Source organism: Molothrus aeneus, chromosome 31 (genome assembly GCF_037042795.1).
Source record: "Molothrus aeneus isolate 106 chromosome 31, BPBGC_Maene_1.0, whole genome shotgun sequence".
In the NCBI taxonomy this organism is placed as follows: domain Eukaryota; kingdom Metazoa; phylum Chordata; class Aves; order Passeriformes; family Icteridae; genus Molothrus; species Molothrus aeneus.
The window spans coordinates 2,332,207-2,357,371 of NC_089676.1; the positions used below are offsets into that span (position 1 = coordinate 2,332,207).

The following is a 25,165-nucleotide window of genomic DNA, read 5'->3' on the forward strand; positions in this document are numbered from 1 at the left end:
TTTGATGGGGGGGACAAAAGCCACGCTTGGAAGGGGAGAAATCCCCCCTTGGAGGGGACAAATCCCATTGGGGGGGACAAATCCCCATTGGGGGGGACAAAAATCCCAACTGGGGGGGACGAATTCTCCCTCAAGGGGACAAATCCCATTTGAGGGGACAAATTCCCCCTGAAGGGGACAAATCTCGTTTTTGGGGGGACAAATCCCCTTCGGAGGGGACAAATTCCCTTTGGAGGGGGACAAATCCCCATTTTGGGGGGACAAATCCCCATTTTTTGGGGGGGACAAGCCATCCTCGGAGATAAATCACCCTCGGGGGGGGTCACAAGATGCCCTTGGGTGGGGACAAATCACCTTCAGAGCCACTTTTGAAGGGGGGAAAAGCCCCATTTCTGGCAGGGCAGCGTGTCCCCATCCCTGTCCCTGTCCCCATCCCTGTCCCCATCCCTGTCCCCACGGGGCTCCGGGCCAGCCCCGGGTGTGACGATTGCCGGGCACAGCCGCCCTAATGAGGACGGGAATGGGCTGTGACAGGCGCGGGGAGGGGACAGGGGACACGCAGGGGACACCGGGGGGGGGGACTCACCCGCCGAGCAGGCTCTGCTGGGAGGCGAACGGGGGAATTTCGGCGGCTGGAAAAAAAGGAAAAAGGAATTTAAAAAGGGCGGCGAGGAGCTGGGAATGGGGAGCAGGGAGGGGGGGGGCGATAATTAATTAATTAATTAATTAACTATCTAATTAACTGCGGTGGCAGCGCCATCGATTTTGGGTCGTTACCAGAGAGGTCGGAGCAGGGACAGAGCCCGGGGGGACACGGGGGTCCCTCCTGGGGAAGGGACAGACTGACAGACTCACCCTCCTCGCCGGGGACGCTGGCGATGACACCGAGGGACGCGGATTTGAAACGGGACCAGCCCCGGGAGCGCGGCCCGGCCCGGGGCGCCGGGAGCCTCCTCGCGTCCTCCTGCGGGCAGGGACAGGGACAGTGGTGGCACTGCCACCCTCCCGCCCCACCATCGGTGCCCAAAAGGAACCTGCTGCCAGCGGGCAGGGGGGGAAGGAGCGTCCTGCGCGCTCTGGGCGGTGGCAAAGCCACCCAGGATGGTGGCAAAGGCACAAGGACAGTGACAAAGCCACCAGGATTGTGGCAGAGCCACTCAAAATAGAGGCAAAGTGTCTCAGGACAATGGCAAAGGTGCAAGGACAGTGACAAAGCCACCAGGATTGTGGCAGAGCCACTCAAGGTGGTGACAAAGTCTCTCAGGACAATGGCAAAGTCACTCTGGGCAATGGCAAAGGCCTAAGGACAATGACAAAGCCACCAGGGCTGTGGCAAAGCCACTCAAGATGGTGACAAAGTGTCTCAGGACAATGGCAAAGTCACTCTGGGCAATGGCAAACCTGCAGGACAATGGCAAAGCCACCAGGATTGTGGCAAAGCCACTCAAGATGGTGACAAAGTCCCCCAGGACAATGGCAAAGTCACTCTGGGCAATGGCAAAGGCACCAGGATGGTGGCAGAGCCACTCAAGATGGTGACAAAGTGTCTCAGGACAATGGCAAAGCCACCGGGGATGATGGCAAAGCCACCCAAAGTGACAACAGGCTCACCCCAAATGATGCCAAAGCCACTCGGGACGATGACAAAACCACTTGGGGTGATGCCAAAGCCACCAGGACGATGCCAAAGTCACTCAAGGTGGTCACAGAGTGTCTCAGGACAATGGCAAAGTCACTCTGGGCAATGGCAAAGGCACAAGGACAATGACAAAGCCACCAGGACTGTGGCAAAACTACTCAAGGTGGTGACAAAGTCTTGGAGGATGATGGCAAAGCCACCCAAAGTGACGACAGGCTCGCCCCAAATGATGCCAAAGCCACTCGGGACGATGACAAAACCTCTTGGGGTGATGCCAAAGCCACCAGGACGATGCCAAAGCCCCCCAGGATGGGCAGCAAAGCCCCCCAGGACGTGACCTTCCCTCAGTGCTCCCCTCCCCAGCGTCCCCTGTCCCCTCCCCTGGCTCAGGTGGGCTCTGGGTGACCCCGGGGGGACAGGAGGGACCCACCTGCGCCCGCCTCACGTCGGCCTCGTCCTCCTCGTCCTGCGAGAGCAGCGAGTCCAGCTCGTCACTGCTGTGCACCAGGGGGGCTCGCCGGGGGTCCCGGGGGCGCCGGCAGAGCCCCCCCAGCTGCTCCGCGCTGGAGCCGAGCTCGGGGCTCCTGCTGGGGGGGGGGACACGGGGAAAGTCACCCCCAAAGCGGGGGGGACATCCCCAAAGCGGGTGCCCGAGGGTGAGCAGGGAATTTGGGGCGTCCCCATGCAGGCAGGGATGTGCGGAGGGTCCCAATGCCCAGATTTGGGGGGCTCAGGGATGCAGGAAGATCCCTGACCCCGCTGGATTTGGGGGGCTCAGGGATGCAGGAAGACCCCCGACCCCGCTGGATTTGGGGGGCTCAGGGTTGGGGGTGTCCTCACCCAGGCAAGGATGGATCCCAGTCCCCAGATTTGGGGGGCTCCGAGATGCAGGAAGACCCCTGACCCCGCTGGATTTGGGGGGTTTGGGGATGCAGGAAGACCCCTGACCCCGCTGGATTTGGGGGGCTCAGGGATGCAGGAACACCCCTGACCCCGCTGGATTTGGGGGTGTCCCCACCCAGGCAGGGATGGATCCCAATCCCCGGGTTTGGGGGGCTCGGAGGACCCCCCCGACCCCTCTGGATTTGGGGGGGACGCTGGCCCGGGGGTGCCCCCTACCTGAGCTGCCCGTAGCCCGGGATGCCCCGCGGCTCCTTGCCCGGTTCCCAGCTGTGCCTCCGGAAAGGGTCCAGGGAGCTCCGCAGCGCCCCGGATCTCCGCAGGGACACGCCGGGGATTCGCCCTTCCTCCTCCTCCTCCTCCTCCTCATCCCAGGCCGTGCCGGGCTCCAGGACGGACACGCAGCGGCGCCTCGGGGGCAGGAGCCCCGCGGGGACCCCCCCGCAGGGCTCTGGGGCGACCTGGGGGGGCTCCAGGATTTTGGGAGGCTCCAGGATTTTGGGAGGTTCCAGGATTTTTGGGGGCTCCAGGATTTTTGGGGGCTCCCGGTGCCGCTCAGGGCCGGAGGGCGTGCAGGGGTCGGGGGGGGTCCAGCCCAGCCCTGAGGAGATTTTGGGGGGTCTCAGCCGGAGCAGGGGGGGCGGGAAAGTCAAAATCCACCCCCCCTGCCCAAGCTTGAGCTCTGGTGGTTATTCATTAAACCGGGAGGAATTCGGTCGGGAGGAGCGGGCGGGGAAGGGGAACGGGAATGGGAGAGGAACTGGGAAAATGGGAAATTATGGGAATGGGAATGGGAGAGGAACTGGGAAAATGGGAAATGATGGGAATGGGAATGGGAGAGGAACTGGGAAAATGGGATTGGGAATGGGAAATGGGAATAGGAATGGGAAAATGGGAAAAAATGGGAAAATGGGATTGGGAATGGGAGCAACAGGGAATGGAAATGAAATGGGACTGGGATTGGGAATGGGAAATGGGAATGGGAACTGGAATGGGATTGGGAATGGGAGTGGGATTGGGAATGGAATGGGAAAGGGAGTGGGAATGGGAATGAATGGGAAGATGGGAATGGGAGAGGAAATGGGGAAATGGGAATGGGAATTATGGGAGTGGGAATGGGAAATGGGAAAGGGAATGGGTTTGGGAATGGGAGTGGGATTGGGAGGGGAAGGAATTCCTTTTCCAGGGGGAAAGGGATTGGGAATGGGAGAGGGAATGGGATTGGGACCCCCCGCCCAGGAGGACCCTGCAAGGATGCAGCTCATCCGAGCCCCCAAATTCCCAGCCCCGAGGGGAGGGATAAACCCCCCCAGAGTGGGGAGAGGCACCAGGGGGCTTTAGAGGGACTGGGGGATGTGGGATGGGATCTTGGATGGGACCTGGGGTGGATTTGGGATGGGGCTGGGAGAGGTTGTGGGATGGGAACACGGCGAGGTTTGGGATTGGGTCTGGGATGGGATCTGAGCGGGTTTTGGGGTGGGATCTAAGATGGGATCTGAGCGGGTTTTGGGGTGGGATCTGAGCGGGTTTTGGGCTGGGATCTGAGCGGGTTTTGGGCTGGGATCTAAGATGGGATCTGAGCAGGTTTTGGGCTGGGATCTAAGATGGGATCTGGGGGATTTCAGCCTGGCCATGGCCCCCTAAAAGGCCCCATGAGACCGGGAAACCCCTGGGAATCCCGACCCCCCCTCCCAAAATCCTGACATCCTCCCAGAACCCTGACACCCCCTGAGCATCCCGAGCCAGCTGCTCCTGCTGGGATCCCCTCCTGGATCCTGGGCTGCTCCTGCTGGGATCCCCTCGATCCCTGTGCCCCAGCCCAGTCCCACAATCCCCAAATCCCGACACCATTCCCGACATCCTGCCCTGGCCAGACTCACCCCACTGGGGACAGGGAGAGGACTGGGATGAGCTGGGATGAGCTGGGATGAGCTCAGCCGTTTTTCCTGTTTTTACATTCCCAGCCCGGTCAGCTGATTTAAAGAAAAAAAAAACCAAAAAACAACAAAAAAAACCCCGTTTTCCTTTGTGGATCTGCCCTTGGATCTGCCGGGGAGCGGCCACAAACGTGGGATAATAAATATGGAATAATAAAAAAATGAGGAGAGGAGCGTGGCCATCGGGGGAAAACCACAGGCACGGCTCTTCCCAAGAACCCACGAGGCTCCCCCCACGCAGATTTTGGGGTTCCCGGGCTCATCCAGGTGCAGAAAAGCAACCGGGATCTGCAGGAGCTTCCCAGAGCCTGGTGGGAACGTCAGGATGCAAATCCAAACTTTGGAGCAGGGAAAGGGAAATCCTGCAGCAGCTCCCCCCAAATCCCAATTCTGGGGCCAGTCCTGCCCCCAAAATCCCGATCCTGGGGGCAGCCCCCTCCCCAAATCCCGATCCTGCAGCAGCTCCCCCCAAATCCCGATCCTGGGGGAAGCTCCAGCCCCAAATCCCAGTCCTGGGGACATTTCCCCTCCCAAATCCCAATCCTGCAGCAGCTCCCCCCAAATCCCAATTCTGGGAAAGTCCCCAACAGATCCTGATCCTGGGGACAGCCCCCTCCCCAAATCCCAGTCCTTGGGACAGCTCCCCCCAAATCCCGATCTTGGGGACATCTTCACCCCTAAATCCCAATCCTGGGGAGATCCCCCCCAAATCCCGGTCCTGGGGACATCTTCCCCTCCAAAATCCCAATCCTGGGGACAGCTCTGCCCCCAAATCCCAATCTGCAGCAGGTCCCCCCAAATCCCAATCCTGGGGGCAGCTCCAGCCCCAGATCGCGATCCTGGGGACATTTTCCCCCCCAAATCCCGGTCCTGGGGGCAGCCCCGAAATGTTGGTGGTGGAGCGGCGGGTTTGGATCCCGAACGGGACGCGGGAACAGCGGGATAACGGCGGACCGGGAATTTCGGGAGCTGCTCCGAGCTGGGAACGGCCAAACTGCTGCCCGGGATGGGGCGGGGTGGGCCGGGATTCCCGCTGGGAATTCCGGGGTTCCCGGAGGGCTTTGGAGCCGGGGGTGACAGAGGTGGGGGGGGGGTGTTCCGGTGTTTTCCCGGGATCGCCCCCGGTACCGGTGGGGAACGATCGGCGGGGGATTCCCATCCCGGCGGTGTCGGAGGGAGCCGGGACCGCCTTGGGGGGACCACGGGGGTGTCCCGGGTGGGGGCCCTGGGGTGGGGTCAGGGGGGCTCAGGGGGGACTTTGGGGGTGTCCTGGTGTCCCCAGGTCACCCCAGGTCACCCCGGCTCACCCCGGACGCACCTGCGGGTGACGGGAGCGGGGGGCGAGCTCCGTGCGAGGCGGAAATTCCCAATTCCCGAGGGGTCCCGGCCCCGCGCCCCCTCCCCCTCGTCTCCCGCACTCCAAACCAACCAGGAACCATTGGCCGAGCGGATCCTTTTCCCTGTTAACCCTTTTCCCGCAGATCCGGGGCTGCCGCTCCCGTTCCCCAAATCCGGGACCGCTCCCCGTTCCCCCCTCCCCCACGGCCCTCGGCACCCCCCGATTCCTTTTCCCAGCGATTTCCAGGGATCGGGAACGGCCCCCGCGTCCCCCTCGGGGTGAAACTCTCCCTTCCCCACTCCCCGAGATCCTTCCCATGGGATTTATGCGTAATTCAGCTGGGAACCCCCAAAGCGCCGCAGGGCAGGGCGGGGCTGACTCCGTGCCTCAGTTTCCCTGCCCCAAAGGCAGGAATTCCTTCTCTCCCGCACGGAATATTCCCATTTTTTTTTCCCGCAGCCGGCAGAACCCCACATCCCACGGGGCTGAACCCCGACTCCACGGGGCTGCCCCCACATCCCCACCTTGTCCCGGTTCCAGACGGGTCACACACCTTGGTCAGTCCCAGCACAGCCGGATCCAGGCGGGATTTCATCTCCTGCGAAAAACCAGCGCGGAACGGCTCAATCCCGGCTGCATCGGCTCCATCCCGCTCCGGAGGCACCTGCGGGCCCCCAGCACCTCCGGGTTGGGGTGGGGGGGAAGCGATTCCCACCTCCCGGGAATATCTGGGAGCGTGGACAAAGCTCCGGGAGCGCCCAAAGCCCCCGCAGAGCCTCGGCCGGGGTGTCCCGCCGGCAGAAATCCCAGGAAAATCCCGAATTCCGCCCCCTCCGGAGCCAAACGGCCTCGGGTTCCGTCTCCCTCCGGGTATTCCCGGGGATTTGTCCCGCCGGGAACGTGTTTGTTTAAACAAACGGGTGGAACGGGGACCTTTGTGCGGGATTCGGGAGGTGCCAGGAGGTGACAACTCCCGGGACCCGAGCCCTGCCCGCTCCCGAAGCTTTTCCAGGGGATTTCGTCGGGAATTCTCCTTTCCAGGGCAGGGAATGAGCCTTTCCCCCAGGTTTTTTTGGGGTTAAATTTTGGCCTCGCAGTTTCCTGGTTCTGCGGGTCCGCCCCGCGGTGCTTGTGTGCATAAACCTTTGGAATTAGGGTGGAATTTGGGAAGTTGGGGCTTAAATTCCTGGATGGAGGCGGAAATGGGGTCTTTGGGTCCTTGCTAAGCCAAGCTGTGATTCCGTAGAGGGACAAAAACCCCAGAGATATTCCAGGTGGAATCTTTCTCTGAAGTATTTCCAACCTGAACAATTCCATGATTTCCAAGGGGATTCTGGACTTGGCTCCTCCTCACCAGGGTCCCCTCGGGGCTGGGGGGGGGTCTCATCCTGCCCCGATGCCGCAGCTCCACCTCCCAAAATCCAGGGAGGGATTTGGGATCCAGCGGGGACAACTCCTTTTCCCAACCAAAACCTTGCCCTAAAGCCCAATCCAGCTGCTGGGAATGAGCCACCCTCGCCCTTTTTCCAGCTGGAAATCCCATGGGAGTGGCAGCAGATCCCGCTGGGATCATCCTTACCCCTCATCCCGCTGAGATTCCCGGCGCTCCGATCCTCCTGGCAGCTCGGATCCCACCGGCAAGGGAGGGGTGGGATCCGGGGGTGAGGAATTCCAGCCCCGGGACATTTTTTAGGGACAAAAGGGACACTGTTCCCTCGGGATCTCCGTCCACCAACACGGGAATTCTTGGCTGTGGGGTGATGGGAGCCACCAAATATTGCAATTTTTGGGGGTCATCTCCAAATATCGGGATTTTGAGGCAGCAAAATGCAAATCTTTTATTTTCCATGGAATTTCTGCAATTCCAGCAGCGGCACATGGAGGGAAATTGATGTCCGGCATCGCAGCAGCTCCAGAGGGAGGAACCCACGATCCCTGTGATCCTGATACTGGATCCCAGTGATCCCAGTGACCCCAGTGACCCTGGTACCTGATCCCAATGACCCCAATGATCCTTGTATCTGATCCCAGTGATCCCAGTGGTCCCTGTGATCTCAGTACTTGATCCCAAATATCCTTGTGATCCCAATGATCCAGAGATCCTTGTACCTGATCCCAATGATCACTGTGATCCCAGTATCCAATCCCAATGATCCCTGTGATCCCAGTGATCCTTGTACCTGATCCAAATGATCCCAGTGATCCCAGTGATCCCAGTTATCCTGGTACCCAATCCCAATGATCCCAGTGATCCCAGTGATCCTTGTACCTGATCCAAATGATCCCTGTGATCCTTGTGATCCCAATGATCCCAGTACTCAATCCCAGTGATCCCTGTGATCCCAATGATCTCTATGATCCCAGTACCCAAACCCAATGATCCCAATGATCCCTGTGATCCCTGTGCCCGATCCCAATGATCCCAATGATCCTTGTACCAAACCCCTGTGATCCCAGTGATCCCTGTGATCCCAGTGACCCCTGTGATCCCACTACCCACTCCCTGTTACCCCTGTGACCAATCCCTGCAGGAATCACCATTTTACTCCCAAACCCCCAAAAAAGAACTCCCTGCATGCCTATCAACAACATTCCCCCTTCCCACGGCCCGGATCCCCTCCCAGCCCACGGATCCAACCATCGGATGACGCCCAGTGCTGGAAAGCGACCCTGGGAGTGGAGGAATCCCTGCTGGGATGGAATCCATGGAAATCCAGAGCTTTGGGGAGGTGCCTGGAGTGCAGGTCCAGAGCAGGCCCGGAGCAGGCCCGGAGCAGGCCCGGAGCAGGCCCGGAGCAGGCCCAGAGCAGGCCGGAGCAGGCCCGGAGCAGGCCCGGAGCAGGCCCGGAGCAGGCCCGGAGCAGGCCTGGAGCAGGCCCGGAGCAGGTTCAGAGCAGGTTCAGAGCAGGTCCAGAGCAGGTTCGGAGCAGGTTCGGAGCAGGTCTAGATGAGCGGGTAGGAGGCGTAGCTGGCGATGCCGCAGAGGTTGGAGGCGTTGCGGGCCATGCGGATGTACCCCGCGTCTCCGAAATGCACGCCCCAGCTTTGGGAACAGGGAGAAGAAAAAAGGGGAAAATCCTCGTTTTTTACAAGGAGAAGGTGCCAGGATCCTGGGAATCACTGAGCCATTCCCAGGGCAGCGGAAATGTTTCTTTTTCTCTCTGCTCTGGGGTGTCCTGACTTAGAGGACACAGTCTCAAGCTACATCAGGGAAGGGATAGGTTGGATGTTAGGAAGAAATTTTTCACCAAAAGAATAATAAAGCACTGGAATGCTCTTCCCAGGGAGGTGTAGAATCACCATCTCTGGATGTATTTAAATAAACACTGGACATGGCACTGGGTGCTATAGTTGAGGTTTTAGGGCATAGGTTGGACTCAGTGATCTCACCTCAGGGTCTTACCTGTTCTTCACCAGCCAATATTCCTTGTTTTCCAGGGAGCCATATCCCACCACCAGCACCCCGTGGTTCACCTCCTGCGAGCACTGGGGGTCATCAAACACCCCTGGGGAGGGAGAAAACACGGAATTCCAACGGGTCCCAGCCTCCCTCCAGGAATTCACCGCCAGCCTCCCAAATCCCACTTGAATTCCCAATGATCCCTCTCAGCAGGGGAAGGATTCTGGGGTGAAAGAAAGGAAGAAGGTGGATTTGGAAGGTTGGAAGAGCACTAAAGGCCTCAAGACCACCCCACTCCAGCCTCCCTCCAGGAATTAACCCCCGAAATTCCCGAATTCCGCCCAATCCGGAGCCCTCACCGGAGCGGTAGAGGAAGAAGCTGGGCCGGGTGGCGTCGATGGCCACGGCCACGGGGCCCACGGTGGCCACGGCGTCCCTGAGCGCGGCCTCGTCACCCTCGGGCAGCTCCACGAACCGGGAGCAGGAGGCGGCGCGGGCGGAGGCGTTGTAGTGGCACGTCCCGTTCTGATGGGAAACGGGAAAAAAATGGGAAATGGGAATGAGCTGGGAAACGGGAACCAGGCAGGAAATGGGAATGAGACGGGAAACGGGAACGAGATGGGAAACGAGAATGAGCAGGGAAATGGGAACCAGGTGGGAAACGGGAACGAGCCAAGAATGGGAATGTGCCACGGAATGGGGACCAGCCGGGAAATGGGAACAAGCCAAAAAATGGGAATGAGCCAATGGGATCGAGGAGCGTTCCCAGACCCCCGTCTGACCCCATCCAGTCCCACCTTCCCCATCCTTGGTTTGTTTCCCACAGCATTCTCTGTCCTTTTTCCTCAAAAACATCCAAAATTTCAACCCCATCCTGAGGTTGGTTCCCCTTCCCAATCCCAAATCCAGCACAAGCCTTCATTCTCATCCTCCTCTTCCCTGAAGCCTCCATCCTCATCCTCCCTATCCACAGATGCTTCTCATTCCCTCCTGATCCCAGGAACAGCAGCTTTTCCCTCTGTAGCTCCACATTGGAGAGTAAATTCCTGCTTTTTCTCGGATTGAGCTGTTGTTGCTCTGACCCATTTCCCAGGATTGTGTTTTCAGGAGGCTCCTGACCCATTTTTCCCTCCCCTCCAGCTCGTTGCTTAAGAAATGGTGAAATAACCAGGTAGGAATTCCAGCTCCTGGTCCAGTCACTCCCCTCCAAATAACTTCAAGGTTCCTGGGATGGCTTTGGACACTGAGGTGCCACCAGGAAACCGGGGCAGGGGGAATTGGATGGGAGAGGAGGGAGGAAAAAAAGGAACAGGGTGAGATTTCCATGGATTTTCCTGGAAAAGAGGCTTTTGAGGCCCACCTGAGCCGTGTAGGGATAGGACTCCTCGGACTCGATGCCGCCGTTGTCGATGATGTACTGGAACGCCTCTGTCATGTACCCCCCAGCACAGCCCTTGTTCCTGTACATCCTGGAGCAATCCACCAGGTTCTGGACGCTCAGGGACACTAAATTCCCGGTTTTCAGCTTCACCTGCGCTTCCAGCGCTCCCACGGCGCTGAAGGCCCAGCAGGATCCGCAGGCGCCCTGGGAAGGAGGCGGGAGAGGCTCAGGAGCTGCCCCGGGGAGGCTCACCTGGTTCTTCACCTGGGGCGAGGCTCACCTGGTTCTTCACCTCGGTCACACAGCCCTTGTCCCGCCAGTCCAGGGCCTCGGGGACGTCACCGAGCGGCCGGGATTGGGCTGGGAATGCGGAATTCCGACGGGGACGAGGACGGAGCTGGAGCCCCGTCAGCGAAGCCGCCACCTCCTCGCTGGTCTGGTGGGAAGGAGAATCCCAGAGGGTGATTCCTGATCTCTTGTCAGCCCCACATGAGGGTGTTGGGGGTGCAATGGGAGTTTGGAGGTGGAATTGGCTGTGGGGGATCCTCAACTTCTTGTTTTTCCATTTAATTTCAAGGGTTTCGTCAGAAAAGGAAAAGCTCAGCTCCAGCTCCCCAAATCCCTGGAAACTGGGTCATAAATCCCCCCTCCCAAATTGGGGATGACCCATAAATATCCCAAATGACCATGACAGCTCCTGTGCGCCCCAAATTCCACCCCAGGGAGTTCTTTCCTCACAGAATTCCAGAGCAGCCTGTCCCTGGCTGCTGGATCCCACCAGGATGGGCTGAGGGGGATGTCAGGAATTTTCCCACCTCCAACCCACCAAAACCCAGGTTGAGTCACCCTCCAGGGCAAGTCCAGAGGGTTGGAACTGCTCCCAGCACCCACCATGTCCCCCAGGTGGTTCATCCCCAGCGTGTAGGAGCGGAGGCCCAGGGAGTGCTCCAGGTTGTGGAGGGTCACCAGCCACAGGTTCTTCTCCCACGTCAGGCGACGGAGAAAATCCTCCTGGAATTCCAGCAGGGTCCTGTCGGAGCTGGGACAGCCCCTCCAGAGCCATCCCACCCCAGTTCATCCCAGTAAAGGCTGTTGGGAGCCCCAGCTGGGTCATCCCTGGGGAGCAGCCGCGCTTGGAAGCGCCATCGGATCTTCTCCAGCCGGTGGTCACCCCCCAGGAGAGCCCCCCAGGAGAGCCCCCCAGGACATTCCCAGCTCCCCCTCTGTCACATTCCCACCTGGGGATGATATTCCTTGCCGTAGGATTTTTTCCAGAGCTCCCAGTGCCGGTCCAGCGCGGGGTCGGGGTGTCCCAGTGCCAGCACCAGCAGGGCCAGGAGGGCGGCGGGAGCCAGAGGCTCCATCGCGGGATTCGGAGCAGGAGCCGAGGGCTCGGAGCCGGGATTGACCCCTCAGTGACAAATCCGGTCTGGGCAGGGAGGTGACAACACCCCGGTGACCTGGTGGTGCCACCAGCCCGCCCGGACACGCAGCCCGAAATTCCCTGCAGGGGAGAATCCGGGAGCCAGCCCCGTGTCCGTGAGGGCAGGCCAGGACACATCCGAGCTGCTGGGACAAATCCATGCCCAAAAATCCCCAAATTCCCTGGTTTTACCCAACCTGTGCCCCCCCAGGATGGGACACACCGACAATCCCACAATCCAGGTGGAGCTCCGGGGTGAGACAGACCCCAATAAATCCCCATAAATCCACTCGTACCAGAGTTTTGCTTCCTCAAAGTGCTCCTGGGGCGGGGATTAAAACATCAAAGCCGCCCAAATTACCTCCAGAAGCTGCTCCGGGGCGGCTCCGACCTCCAGCGCCAGGAGGGGGGGTCGGGGAGGGGATTTGGGGTCGGATCCGGAGCGTTCCCGGGGCTGGCACGCCGGGATTTGGGGCGCGGGGCAGCGGCGCCGTGGGGAGAAATCACGAGCCAGGAAATGAGGGAATGAGGAACCGAAAGTCCCAATTTCGATTTCAGTTCGGAGCTGAGGGGCCAGCAGGGCCAGAGCTTCCAGAAAACACCCAGGAAACTGAGGGGGTTTGTCCTTCCAGCACCCCAAAAATGCGGGGTGAGAGTGGGGTCACAGCTCAGGGTGGGTTTTGGGAGCTCCAGGTGGGAATGGGGAGAGCTGAGCCCCCAGTTCCCCCCAGTCCCTCCAAAGGCAGATCTGGGGAAAACATCCTGGTTATTCCCCTCCAGATGGGAAAAAAGGGATCGAGTCCAGCTGGAGCATCCCCACAAGGACAGCAAGATTTGTCCCACCCCAGGCTGGTGGTGGCACCATCTGCACCTGGACTCTTTGGGAATCATGGAATGGTTTGGGAAGGGATGGCAGGGACACCTCCCGGGAAGGAATTCCCTCCCCACATCCCCAAACCCCGCTGTCCCTGCAAGCCAAGAACCAGAAGTGACCCATTTTGGGTATTTTATCCAAAATTTATTAGCGGGAAGCGGAGGGGGCGACAGGGACCGGGCGGAATTCCCGTGTGTCTCCGTGGCATCCCGGCTGGCTCAGTGCTGCTTCCGCCGGAACGAGCAGCCTGGGGGGAGCAAACACAAACCTGCCAACGCTGCATCTCTCTGGGAATGGCAATTCCACCTCTCCCAACCCAAATTTTGGGGGATTCCGCAGGTGAAGGCTCCCAAGAACAGCCAGAACTCCAAACCTCTCCTTGGAATTCCAACCCTCCACCAGAATTCCAAAACTACTGAGGAGGGGGAATCAGCCCCCCCTGAGGTCCCAAATCCCTCCTGGAATCCCAAATCCCCCCACCCCAAGCAGGAACCAGCCCCTCCCAGGGTCCCAACACCCTCCAGTGGGATCCACACCCAAAAATTCCCATGGCAAAAATTCCCAGATCCTCCCAAGCTCTCCTTGGATGGCACCTCCCCATGGAGCAGCCCCAGATTCCTCCATCCCCCTCCTCGGGATTCCCGGGATTCCCAAAGCCCCACCGGGATACCCACCCTCGGTGAGACGAGCCTTGCCCCCCGTGGGCTGGCACAGCACCGTGGAGCAGCCCACGCAGAGCACCACGGTCTGGGCATGGCTAAACACGGTCGTGATCTTGTAACAGCCTGCGGGGACAACGTGGGGACAGCGGAGTCACCGGGGGGCACACGGGCAAGGGGACCGGGACACGTGGAGGGACAACGGGACAAGGCAGGAAACGCGTGAAGGGACACGAAAAGCGGACCCCGAGAGGGACACAGAGGGAGAGCCCGGTGTGAGACGGGGAAGGACACGAAGAGATGGCGAGAGATAGTGAAAGAAACACGTGGAAAGGAACGGAGGGAAGGGCAACGAGACAGCGGGGACAACAGCGGGACACGGGGAGACCCTCGGTGCCCACCGGGGCACTTGACGTCCATGAAATACGAGTTGGGGCTCTGCACCAGCCGCTTCTTCTTGTGCTTGCGCTTCTCCTCCTCGGGAGACGGGTGCAACAGGTCCTTGGCGAGCTGCGGGGACACCGGGATCGGTCAATCCTGGGGGCACCGCGATCGCTCCCACTCCCCCCCTCCGTCCCCTCACGCCGCTGCCGCCATCTTGGAGCTCCCCCCTTAGCGCTCCTCGCCCTCAGCGCCCCGCGCGCCCCCGGCCCCGCCGCCCTCCCCGCGCCTTCCCCGCGTCCTCCCGCCCCTCGCTGGCCCCGCCGGGCGCGGTCCCGGGGCGGCCGCGGGGGCGGCGGAGCCCGGGCAGGGTCGGGCCGCACTCACGGGCATGGCGGCGGCGGCGTGAGAGGCCGGAAAGGGACGGGCTCAGCTCCGCACCGCCATTTCCGCTGTGGGGCGGCCCCAGGGGCGGAAGTGGGGCGGTGCCATCGATGGGCTGTGGCCGTGGTGTTGACGCCATTTTGGGAAGGTCGCTCACTTAGCCGCCTTTTGGGACGGTCGTTAAAGTTTTGTCACTTTGAGGAAGGCCCCTCTCATTGCCGCCATTTGGGGTGGTCCTTTAAACTGTCGGAATTTGGGAAGGTGCCTCATTGTCAGTAGGGTCGTTCGTGTTTCCGCCATTCTGAGACGGTCCCTATGTTGCCGCCCTTTTGGGGAGGCCGTCATGGCCGTCCGCCATTTTGGGAAGGTCACTGAACCGCTGCCATCTTGGGATGGTGGCGCTTTCGCCATTTTGGGAGTGGCATATCGGACTCGTGACGTAAGGGTATCTATTTGGTGACGTCATCTGGGCGTGGCGTCACGGCGGGAGGCGGGGCCGCAGCCAGGCCCCGCCCGGGGGGGCCGGCCCGGTCCCGGTGGCGGCGGGCGGTGGCGGGGGCCATGGCCAAGGCCTACGACCACCTCTTCAAGCTGCTGCTGATCGGGGACAGCGGCGTGGGCAAGACCTGCCTCGTCATCCGCTTCGCCGAGGACAACTTCAGCAGCACCTACATCTCCACCATCGGTGAGTGGGACCCCCCCAGGACCCCCTCCCGGACCCCCCCAACGGGGACCCACCGGGATTCACCGGCACTTCCCAAACCGGGACCCCCCCCAACCTGAGACCCCCCCAGTGGGACCCTCCCCAACTGGGAACCTCCGGGATTCACCGGGACCTCCCAACGGGACCCATCGGGATTGTTTGGGACTCCAATCCTGGGAGCCCTTCGGGATCCCCCAACCGGGATTCACCGGGATCCCCCCTCTCTGAAATCCTCCCGGGACCCCTCCCAGATCCCTCTGCCCCGGGACCCCCATCCCGGGATTCACCGCGACCTTCCCTCTCTGAAATTCCCCCGGGACCCCTCCCAGATCCTTCCACCCCGGGACCCCACCGGGACCCCCATCCCGGGATTCACCGGGATCCCTCCTCTCTGAAATTCCCCCGGGACCCCTCCCAGATCCTTCCACCCCGGGACCCCACCGGGACCCCCATCCCGGGATTCACTGGGACTCTGGCACTCAGCAAGAACCCCCATCCCAAAATCGCCGGGACCCCCGCGCTGGAATTCACCAGAACCCCCCACCGGGAACCTACCGGGTTCTTCCCGGGAACCTCCACCCCGGAATGCCCCGGGATTCCCTTCCCGGATTTTGCTCCCGCCTCTCCCGGAGAGCCAGATGGTTGCTGGGCGCCGGAATGGCGGCACTGGGAGCACTGGGAGGGGACCGGTTCTGCTCCCCAGCTCCCAGTGCCCCCCTCGCTTTCCCCCAGGGATCGACTTCAAGATCCGCACTGTGGATATCGATGGGAAAAAGATCAAGCTGCAGGTCTGGTGAGTCGGGGATGGGGGGTGCTTAGGGAGGGTAGGAGACCCCCAAATCCCCCCCAAAAATTCCCCCAAAATCCCCAAAACCGCCCCGTTTCCGCAGGGACACGGCGGGACAGGAGCGCTTCAAAACCATCACCACGGCCTATTACCGCGGAGCCGTGGTACGGGGAGGGGGCTACACCCCGGCGGGGGGGACCCTGGGGGTGAGGACCCCACCCCAAAACCGCGGGCAGGGGGTCCCGACCCCCCCCCCATGACCCCCGATCCCCCCCCAGGGCATCGTCCTGGTGTACGACATCACGGACGAGAAATCCTTCGAGAACATCCAGAACTGGATGAAAAGCATCAAGGAGGTGGGTGGGGGGATTCCGGTGGGGGGGTGGGTGGGGGTTTCGGGCGGGGGTCGCGGGGGTCCTGCCCGTGTTTCCCTCCCCTCTCCCCAGAACGCCTCGGCCGGGGTGGAGCGGCTCCTCCTGGGCAACAAGTGCGACATGGAGGGGAGGAGGAAAGTGCAGCGGGACGCGGCCGAGAAGGTGGGAGGGGGCTCGGGGAGGGGGCTGGGAGGGAAGTGGGGTGCTGGGGGGGGCCCTGGGGGTGGGACTGGGGGGTCTGGAGGCGGCTTTGGGGCTGGGGGGCTCTGGGGACACGCTGGAGGACTCTGTGGGGCTGGGACTGTGGGGGCTCCATGGGAATTGGGGGGAGTCACAGGGGGGTTAGGGGGGTTCGTGGGATTGTGGGGGTCACAGGGGGTTTGGGGGGGGTCCCAGGGGGCTGGAGGGGCTGCGTGGGGATCACAGGGGGGTCGTGGTGCCTCAGCTGGCCAAGGAACACGGGATTCGCTTCTTCGAGACCAGCGCCAAGTCCAGCGAGAACGTGGAGGAGGTGAGGGGGGGGTCCCTGCGACTGCACCCCCAGATTTGCCGGGACGGGGGGTCCCTCCCTCGTCCTGGGGGGGTCCCCAAGCACTGCCCCCCTCTCTGAGCAGCCCCTGTCCCCCCAGGCCTTCTGCACGCTGGCACGGGACATCCTGCACAAATCCTTCTGCAAAGCCGTGAGTGGGGCCGGGATTTGAGGGGTGGGGGGCAGGCCAGGGACCCCCCCTGCGCCCCCCTGACCCCCTGCTCTCTTCACAGCCCCCTGGCAGCAGCAGCAGGGCCCTGCTGGAGCCCGGCCCCCCCCGGAAGGCCGGCGGGAGATGCTCCCTGGGGTAGGGGCTCGGGAGCTCCCCGAGACCCCCGGGGCAGCGCGGGCGCCTCTCCGGAGGGATCTGGGGGGGAATCTGGGGGGATTTGGGGCTGCCCCCCTCTCTCCTTGTGCCATAAAGCCCCGCTGTGCCTTGTCCCGGCTCCGGAGTCTCTTTGATGGGGGTTTGGAGGGGGTGGAACGGGTCGGGACCGGGATTGGCGCTGAGACCGGGATCGGGATCGAGATCAGGATTGGAGACGGGATCGAGATCAGGACCGGGACCGGGATTGCGATTGGGACCGGGATTGGAGACGGGATCGGGACCGGTACCAGGGACAGGATCGCTGTCGGGACCGGGATCGGCATCGCGACCGGGACCGGGATCGGGATTGGAGACGGGATCGAGATCGAAATTGCGATCGAGACCGGAACCGGGATCGGGATCGGAGACGGGGTTGTGATAGGGACCGGGACCGGGGTCGGGGCCAGGATTGTGATCGGGACCGGGACTGGGACCGGGACGAGCGGCAGCGAAGCCGCGCCCAAGCCACGCCCACAACACCAAACTTGGAATTTTACCACGCCCACTTCCCGAACCGCGCCCTACGCTGGCCGCATATCCACGCCCCTAATTAAGGTTAAGCCACGCCCCTAATTAAATAATCAATACCCGTTATGGTCAAGCTACGCCCCTTTGTGGCCTTCGGACCACGCCCCTCTCTCCCATTGGCTGAGCCCGGCGCCGCCGCCAGGCCCCGCCCTTCCCCTCCCGGCACCCCTGGCAGTTCCAACATGGCGGTGCCGCCGTCCCGGCGGGGCCGTGCCCGGTAGTTCCCGAGGATCGCGGGGGTTCCTGGGGCTTTCCCGCCGATCCCGCCGCCCCGATGGGGCCCGGCGGCCTCACGGTGCTGCTGGCGGTGCTGAACGGGCTGCGGTGAGCGGGGACCGGGGGAAACCGGGGGGTGGAAGGGACGGGCCCGGTGCGGGGCCCTCACGGCAGTTCCTCTGTGCCCACAGCCCGGCGGCGGCGGCGGCGGCGGCGAGCGAGGAGCGGCCCGGTGAGCAGGGCCAGGCCGGCATTTGGGACGATCCCGGGGGCTCGGACCGGTCCCAGGGGGCTCAGTCTGGTCCCAGGGCTTTGGACCGGGATGTAGGGGACTCGGACCGGGGGGCTGGGACCGGGGTCCCGGGGACTCGGACCGATATAGATCCGGGGCTGGGAGGCTGGAGACGGAGGGGTCTGTCCGGTAGTGGGGTCTGGGGCTCTGTCCGGTCCCGGGGCGCTCCCCGCCGGTTCCCCCGTAACGCGATCCCCCCGCACCGCAGCGAGCCCCGCGGTGGCCACGCCGTGCTGGCGAGTGGAGCAGTTCGTGGTTGCCCAGGAGTGTACGCGGTGCTCCGGCTTCGAGATGGTGAGTGCGGCTCCCCAGGGTCGGGGTCCCCCCGTTTTCCCCGGGGGTCTCTCCGTGACCGAGCCCTCCGTGCCCCCGTTGGCAGAAAACGATCCCGGCGTGCGGCCCCACCGGCTTCATCGAGAAGATCAACTGCGCCTCGTCCCACCGGGATGAGTATAAGAGGTGGGGCTGGGAATTAACGGGGGATCGGGGCTGGGAATTAACGGGATCAGAGCTGGGAATTAACGGGGGATCGGGGCTGGGAATTAACGGGGGATCGGGGCTGGGAATTAACGGGGGATCGGGGCTGGGAATTAACGGGATCAGAGCTGGGAATTCCTGTGAGATCAGAGCTGGGAATTAACGGGGGATCGGGGCTGGGAATTAACGGGGGATCGGGGCTGGGAATTAACGGGGGATCAGGGCTGGGAGCTCCCGGGATCGGGGCCAGGAGTGATCGGGGGATCGGGGCTGGGAATTGACGGGATCAGAGCTGGGAATTAACGGGATCGGGGCTGGGAATTGACGGTATCGGGGCTGGAAATTCCATTGGGGCCGGGAATTCTTGTGAGATTGGAGCTGTGAATTCCAGCGGGATCGGAGCTGGGAATTCCTGTGGGATTGGAGCTGGGAGTTGACGGGGGATTGGGACTGGTCATTCCTGGGGGATCAGGACCGGGAATTCCCGGGGAATCGGGGCAGGTGATGGGGCCGGGAATTCCCAGGGGATGGATGGGGCGTTCATTTCATCGTCCCCCCGGGCTGTGTCCGCCCACAGCTGCCGCTCGGCCGCGCTGGAGGCTCAGCGCTTCTGGCGCTTCGTGGGCTCGGCTCTGGGCGTGGCGGCGGCGGCGGCGGCGCTGGTGGTGCTGCGGCAGCGCGTGCTGGACCGGCGGGCGCTGGAGAAGGTCCGCAAACAGATCGAGTCCATTTAGCCAGAGGCTCCTCCTGAAGGCTTGGAGCCGGGAATTCTGCTCGCCCCGAGCGGCGGGAGGGAGGAGAGGCAGCCCCTGCCTTGCTGCCCGGCCCTGCAGTCCTGCTGGGATCTGCCTTGGGAGAGCGTCCAGGGCATCCCCCGGAGCGGGATGTGGAATAAATCCCTGGGTTCGTCCCTTTGGGGGAGTCCCCGTGCCCCCCCCCAGCACTGGGATCTGCTCTGGGATCATCCTCCAGGAGAGGGATGTGGAATAAATCCTGCTCATCGTTCCTGGAGTGATGCCGTGGTTGTTTCTTGGGAGGGTCCTTGGTTCCTCCAGTGCTGAGGGTCCCCAGGGGGGTGGAATGTGGAATAAATCCTGATCCATGTGGCTGGAGCATGTTTGGCCTTTGGGGGCCATTGCATGGGGTGCAAACACAGCTCAGGTTTATTCTGGAACGTTCCCCCACCCTGAGATCCCCCCCCCATCACATCTCATCCCCATGTCCCCATGTCTCTGTCCCCGTGTCCTGCCTGGAGGAATTGGTGCCTGGATCCCTCCGGGGGGTGGGAATTCCATCCCCAGGCCCCTCCCCGGCTCCGTCCTCCACTCCGGATCCCGGCTCTGGCCCCGACATCCACCGGAGGAGCGGGAATTCCGCGGCCTCTCCCGGTGCCCGCCGCGTCAGGATCTTCCTGGAGATCACTGCGGGAACGGGGACAGTGATGGGGCCGGAGGGGTTGTCCCCGCCCCCCTCCCGGTGCTCCCGAGGCCATCCCCGCCCCCCTCCCGGTGCTCCCGTTACCTCCGGTGGGTCCGAGGCCGTCCCGGTTGCCGTCCCGGCGGAACGGGCTGGAGCTGGGGAGCAGGATCAGCCCCAGCGACAGGAACAGGATCTGCGGGAGGGACGGGAGCCGTGAGCCCCGGAGCGGGACCGGGAGGGTCCCGGGAGGGTCCCGGGGGGGCCGTACCAGGACACAGGTGCCGGTCTGCGCGGGCTTGGTGGACGTTTCCTTGATCAACGCCTGGAGCTGCCGCAGGAGAGACCTGCGGGAACGGGGGTCAGCTCCGTGCCCCTCCCGGTGCCCCATCCCGGCTCCGTGCCCCTCCCGGTGCCCCATCCCGGCTCCGTGCCCCTCCCGGTGCCCCATCCCGGCTCTGTGCCCATCCCGGTGCCCCTCCCAGTGCCCCCTCCCGGCTCCGTGCCCCTCCCGGTGCTCACCCGTTGCTCGTCTCCAGCTCCTGGACCTTTTTCCGCAGCTCCTGGTTCAGTGCTGAGCACGCGGCCGCCCTGCCCGGACAGAAAGAGGGACAATAAGCGGGAAAGGGACACCCCGGGATAACGGGAACGCCGGGATAACGGGAACCCCGGCCCCACCTGCTCTCCAGCTCGTCCAGGTATTCCTTCTTCCTCCGCCGGCTGTCCTGCGCCGATTGCTTGTTCCGGATCTTTCTCCGCACCTTTTTTAGGAGCCGCTCCTCGGCCTGGGGCACGGAGGGGTCACTCCTGTCCCGTCCCCCCCTGCCCCGGTCCCACCGAGCCCCCCGTGTCCCCCCCGCCCGTACCTGGGTGAGGGGCAGGGCCCCGGGCAGGGTCACCCCCTCCTGTGCCAGCAGCCGCTTCTCCTCCTCCGTCAGCTGGAGCTGCGCGACAGGGGGGAACTGGGGTGAACTGGGGCGACTGGGGTGAACTGGGGGAACTGGGGGAGTCTGGGGGTGAACTGGGGGGACTGGGAGTGTCTGAGGGCGAACTGGGGGGACTAGGGGTGAACTGGGGGGGACTGGACGTGAGCTGGGGGCTTGGGGGTGAACTGGGGGAGTCTGGAGATGAGCTGGGGGGGGGTCCAGGGGTGAACTGGGGGAGTCTGGGGGGGAACTGGGGGGTCCGGGAGTGAGTTGGGGAGTCTGGGGATGGAGCTGGGGAGGTCTGGGGCCAAACTGGGAGGTCCGGGGCTGAACTGGAGGGACTGGGGATGAGCTGGGGGGGTCTGGGGGCGAACTGGGGGGGGTCCGGGTGTGAGCTGGGGGTGCGGGGACTCACCATGGGCTGGGGCTCGGGGCTCGGGGCCAGCTGGATGCCGGGGAACAGCGAGGGGTGCAGGGGCGTGCTGAGGTCACAGACCACCTCCAGCAGCACCGGGGGGGGCCCCTCGGGCCGGGGGGGCTCCGGGCTGGTGCCGAGGCCGCAGGCGATGTCGGGGTTCACCGTCAGCCCCAGCAGCTCCTCGGCTCCGCTGCCCTGCGGGGACACCGGGCCGGGGTCCGTGCCAGCATCCCCGGGACATCCCGGTGTCCCCGTGGGGGTCCTGCCCACCCGCGCCCCTCCCGCCCCCACTCACATCATCCGCCGGGAGCGTCAAGGTCTGGAAGCCCAGTACCGGCACCGGGAACGAGGCGGGATCCGAGAAGAGCCCGTCCGGCTCCGGGAGCTCCAGTGCCTCCATTGGGGTTCCCTGGGGACCCCCCCGCGGGACCCCTCGTGCCCCGACCCCCGGGGATGAACCCCCTGCGCCCCCTCCTCGGGGTCCCCCGGTCCCCGGTGGTGCCGCCGCCTCCGCCCGGTGCCGGCGCTGGGCACCAGGATCTCCGGGATCCCGGGGAACGCGGCCAAGTCCCGCCCCGTGCCGGGAAGGGCCGGGATCATCCCTCCCCCCGCGGGGCTCGGGGCTCCGGCCGCCCTACCGGGACACCGGGGGTACCGGGGGGGGTGCGGCTGCCCCGGTACCGCGCCCCGGAGGGTCTCGCGGTGGAACCGGGAACGGGGGAGCCGGGCTTGGGGCGGCTCCGCTGCGGCCGCCGGTGGATCTGTACCGGAGCCGGTGCCCCCCGCGCCCCCCGGTAACGGAATTCGGGTGGAGGAACGGGGGGATGCCCCCGGTAACGGGGTCAGGGAGCGCAGAACGGGGAGATCCCCCCGGACACCGGAGGATTCCCCCGCCCCGCCCGGCCGAGCGGACACGTGCGCGCTCCCGGGGCCGCGGGGCCGCGCGGGCTCCGCTCGCTCCCCATTGGCTGCTCTGCGCGTCAATCAATGACGCCACAGGGGATTCCGCGTCGCTATTGGCTGGGCTGGCGACCGCACCGCCCCCCGGAGTTCCCGGGACGCCGTTGGGATGCGGCGGGCGGTGAGTGCGGGGCAGGGGGGAGCGGGGGTCCCGTTCTCGGTTCCGTTCTCGGTCCCGACCCCCGTTCCTGTCCTCGGCCCCGGTTCCGATCCCAGTCCCGGAATAACCGATCCTTGACTCCCGGTCCCGGTCCTTATTTCCCGATCCCCGCTCGGTGCCGTTCCTCGGTCCCGGTTCGCAATCCCGGTTCTTGATCGTGGTCGCAGTCCCGGTCCTTGATCCCGATCGCGGTCGTGGTTCCCGGTCGCGGTCCGTGACCTCTAACGTGGTCTGTGGTGCCCAAGTTCCCCATCCCGGTCCCCGATTCCGGTCCCGGTCCTTGTTCCCATTCCGGTCCCTCCCCGCCGCCCTGTCCGTGTCCCGGGGCCCCCGGGCGGGCGGGGGGGGTCGGCGCCGGGTGAGTCACCGGGGCCGGCGGGCGGCTCTGACCGGCCCGTCCCGTTCCAGCCCCGCTGCCCGGGGATGCGCAGCGCGGCTCGGAGCTTCCCCGGCGGCGGCGGGCGCTGAGCTCCGGGAGCACGATGGACACCGGGATCGGAGACACCGGGATCGGGGCCTCGCTGGCCTGGAGCCCCGGGGCGGCCTCGCAGCCCCCGCCCGGGCTGGGGGTGAAGTTGGGGTCGTTGGTGCTGCTGCTGCTGCTGCCTCTCGCCTGCGGCCTCGCACCCCTCTGGTGCTTCCGACAGCCCCCCGGTACCGGGAATTGGGGGTCTGGGGGGTCTCGGGGTCTCAGGGGTTCGGGGAGTGGGAGATTCGTGGAATTTGGGGCGTTCCCGGGGGTCTTGGGGAGTCTGGGGGTATCCGAGGTTCTGGAACAGGCTGGGGCCAGGGCTGTCCCCACCTCAGGGCTGTCCCCAAGGGGTCTGGCAGGGTGCAGGGCTGAGGGGGGGGTCTCGTTGGGGTCTCAGCCCCCCCAATTTCCCCCGCAGATCCCCGCAGCCCCGTGCTCAGCCTCGTGAGCTGCTTCTCGGGCGGGGTTTTCATGGGCACCTTCCTGCTGGACCTCCTGCCTGACTACCTGGGCAGCATCGCCGCGGCGCTGGAGGGGCTGCGCATCACGGTGAGACCCCCAGGGACCTGGTCCTGTCCCCACGGGTGTCCCTGTCCCCATGGGTGTCTCTGTCCCCGGGATTGGGAAAGGGGCTGGTGGGGAGGGGGTGGCTGGGATGGGGACAGTGCAGGGGGAACAGTGGCAAAGGGACAAGGACAGAGAATGGACATTACAGGGGGTACAGTGAAAAAGGGGCACTGAGGACATTGAGGATGGGGAAGAACAGGGCAGCTGGGACAGCAGGGCCCCAGGGGTGCCAGCGGAGCAGCCAGAATGGTGACAACATCCCCCAGAATGGTGACACTATTCCCCGGCCTCTCCAAAGTGCCTCTCTTAGCTCTGTGCCTCAGTTTCCCTGTCACATGATGCACGGACGGATCCTCCTCTGCCCGCAGCTTCCCCTTGGCACTGACTATCCCTTCCCCCTTGGCACTGTCCCCTTCCCCTTGGCACTGACTGTCCCCTTCCCACAGCTGCAGTTCCCCCTGCCCGAGTTCATCCTGGCCATGGGTTTTTTCCTGGTGCTGGTGCTGGAGCAGGTGACGCTGGCGCAGCGCGAGCTGGCCGAGCCTCCCGAGGAGTCGCGGGCGCTGCTGCCCAACGGTTCCTCCATCCAGGCCACGGCTCCCGGCGGCGGCGGCGGCCCCGGTGTCCCGGTGGGCTCGGCGGTGCCCGGTGCCCCCGGGGCGCTGCGGGCCGCGGCGCTGGCGCTGGCGCTGGCGCTGCACGCGGTGCTGGAGGGGCTGGCGCTGGGGCTGCGCGAGGGCGACGCGGCGGCGCTGCGGGTGCTGCTGGCCCTGCTGCTGCACAAGGGCGCCGTGGCCTTCGGCCTCTCGCTGGAGCTGCTGCGGAGCCGCCTGCGCCCGCCCGCCGTGGCCTCGTGCCTGGTGCTGCTGGCCCTGATGTCCCCACTGGGCGTCGGGGTGGGCACGGCGCTGGCGGCGGGCGCGGGGCCGCGGCAGCGCCTGTGCCGGGCCGTGCTGGAGGGGTTGGCGGCCGGGACCTTCCTCTTCGTCACCTTCCTGGAGATTCTGCCCCAGGAGTTGGGGGTGCCACGGAATCGCATCCCCAAGGTCATCCTTATCCTCGCCGGCTTCGCGTTGGTCAGCGCCATCCTCTTCGTCAAGGGATGAGATCTCCCGGGATCCGCACCCCAGCCTTGGAGGATCTCGTGGAATTCCTGTACCCCGAAGTGCCAAAGTGCCTCTCCCAGCTCTGTGCCTCAGTTTCCCTGTCTAAACTGTCCTCTTTCTCAAGCCCGGCCTGGGATCCCCCATTCTTGCTCCTGGAGTTCGTGTCCCACCCTGCACCCCCCTTTTCCAAAGTGCCAAAGTGCCTCTCTCAGCACTGTGCCTCAGTTTCCCCATCTGCACAAGGGATCGGTGCTGTGACCCCCCCCCCCCTCAGGACCCCGAGAGGGGGTGAGTGTCCCCCCCACCCCACCTCATAACCACAAGTGCCCTTATGGACTCCCCCGGGTTTGGGGGTGTTGGATGAAGCAAATAAAGGACTGAACCCCAAATTGCTGCCTGTGCCTGGGGAGGGTGGGACAGAATTTGGGGTGGGTGTTGCAGTGTCCCCCGATCACCCCCCAGGATATATGGGCTGGGGGAGTCTGGTACCCCCTAATTTGGGGTCTGGGGCGTGTCTGCTCTGTTCCTAGGCTTGGGGAGGGGGTGACCC

General features: G+C 63.9%; 6 protein-coding genes across 8 annotated transcripts; 3 read left to right on the forward strand and 3 right to left on the reverse strand.

Annotated features, from left to right (window-relative positions):
- Positions 1 to 7,627: 7,627 nt before the first annotated feature.
- On the reverse strand, positions 7,628 to 12,500 carry LOC136568221 (cathepsin S-like). 2 transcript variants are annotated; one of them, XR_010785190.1, is made up of 9 exons: positions 12,381 to 12,500; positions 11,835 to 12,025; positions 11,488 to 11,607; positions 10,877 to 11,032; positions 10,576 to 10,800; positions 9,575 to 9,740; positions 9,219 to 9,321; positions 8,085 to 8,858; positions 7,628 to 7,995 (listed from the first exon to the last, which is right to left on the reverse strand). XR_010785190.1 is itself a non-coding variant. In XM_066568117.1 (8 exons), the coding sequence occupies exons 2-8, from the start codon at positions 11,958 to 11,960 to the stop codon at positions 8,759 to 8,761; spliced, it is 996 nt and encodes a 331-aa protein (XP_066424214.1). In that variant the 5' UTR covers positions 11,961 to 12,025; positions 12,381 to 12,500; the 3' UTR covers positions 7,628 to 8,758. The 2 variants fall into 2 exon arrangements, 1 of the variants encoding a protein (XP_066424214.1); XM_066568117.1 differs by having other exon boundaries at positions 7,628 to 8,858.
- Positions 12,501 to 13,015: 515 nt separating this feature from the next.
- Positions 13,016 to 14,405, reverse strand: RPS27 (ribosomal protein S27). Its single transcript, XM_066568005.1, has 4 exons — positions 14,321 to 14,405; positions 13,954 to 14,062; positions 13,568 to 13,678; positions 13,016 to 13,140 (listed from the first exon to the last, which is right to left on the reverse strand). The coding sequence occupies exons 1-4, from the start codon at positions 14,324 to 14,326 to the stop codon at positions 13,112 to 13,114; spliced, it is 255 nt and encodes an 84-aa protein (XP_066424102.1). The 5' UTR covers positions 14,327 to 14,405; the 3' UTR covers positions 13,016 to 13,111.
- Positions 14,406 to 14,822: 417 nt separating this feature from the next.
- Positions 14,823 to 17,149, forward strand: RAB13 (RAB13, member RAS oncogene family). The gene is made up of 8 exons (XM_066568003.1): positions 14,823 to 15,002; positions 15,753 to 15,813; positions 15,911 to 15,971; positions 16,086 to 16,163; positions 16,254 to 16,343; positions 16,627 to 16,692; positions 16,811 to 16,861; positions 16,944 to 17,149. The coding sequence occupies exons 1-8, from the start codon at positions 14,879 to 14,881 to the stop codon at positions 17,019 to 17,021; spliced, it is 609 nt and encodes a 202-aa protein (XP_066424100.1). The 5' UTR covers positions 14,823 to 14,878; the 3' UTR covers positions 17,022 to 17,149.
- Positions 17,150 to 17,771: 622 nt separating this feature from the next.
- Positions 17,772 to 19,595, forward strand: JTB (jumping translocation breakpoint). The gene is made up of 5 exons (XM_066568220.1): positions 17,772 to 17,929; positions 18,013 to 18,053; positions 18,322 to 18,407; positions 18,493 to 18,572; positions 19,168 to 19,595. Exons 1-5 carry the CDS (start codon positions 17,880 to 17,882, stop codon positions 19,322 to 19,324), a joined length of 414 nt encoding a protein of 137 aa, XP_066424317.1. The 5' UTR covers positions 17,772 to 17,879; the 3' UTR covers positions 19,325 to 19,595.
- Positions 19,596 to 19,793: 198 nt separating this feature from the next.
- On the reverse strand, positions 19,794 to 21,770 carry CREB3L4 (cAMP responsive element binding protein 3 like 4). The gene is made up of 8 exons (XM_066568288.1): positions 21,646 to 21,770; positions 21,348 to 21,545; positions 20,873 to 20,950; positions 20,685 to 20,791; positions 20,529 to 20,597; positions 20,278 to 20,353; positions 20,112 to 20,202; positions 19,794 to 20,011 (listed from the first exon to the last, which is right to left on the reverse strand). The coding sequence occupies exons 1-8, from the start codon at positions 21,748 to 21,750 to the stop codon at positions 19,794 to 19,796; spliced, it is 942 nt and encodes a 313-aa protein (XP_066424385.1). The 5' UTR covers positions 21,751 to 21,770.
- Positions 21,771 to 22,038: 268 nt separating this feature from the next.
- SLC39A1 (solute carrier family 39 member 1) lies at positions 22,039 to 25,004 on the forward strand. Of its 2 annotated transcripts, none has more exons than XM_066568204.1 (4): positions 22,039 to 22,431; positions 22,879 to 23,124; positions 23,361 to 23,491; positions 23,956 to 25,004. In XM_066568204.1, exons 1-4 carry the CDS (start codon positions 22,338 to 22,340, stop codon positions 24,613 to 24,615), a joined length of 1,131 nt encoding a protein of 376 aa, XP_066424301.1. In that variant the 5' UTR covers positions 22,039 to 22,337; the 3' UTR covers positions 24,616 to 25,004. The 2 variants fall into 2 exon arrangements, with proteins under 2 accessions (XP_066424301.1, XP_066424302.1); XM_066568205.1 differs by having other exon boundaries at positions 23,962 to 25,004.
- The last annotated feature ends 161 nt before the right edge of the window (positions 25,005 to 25,165 follow it).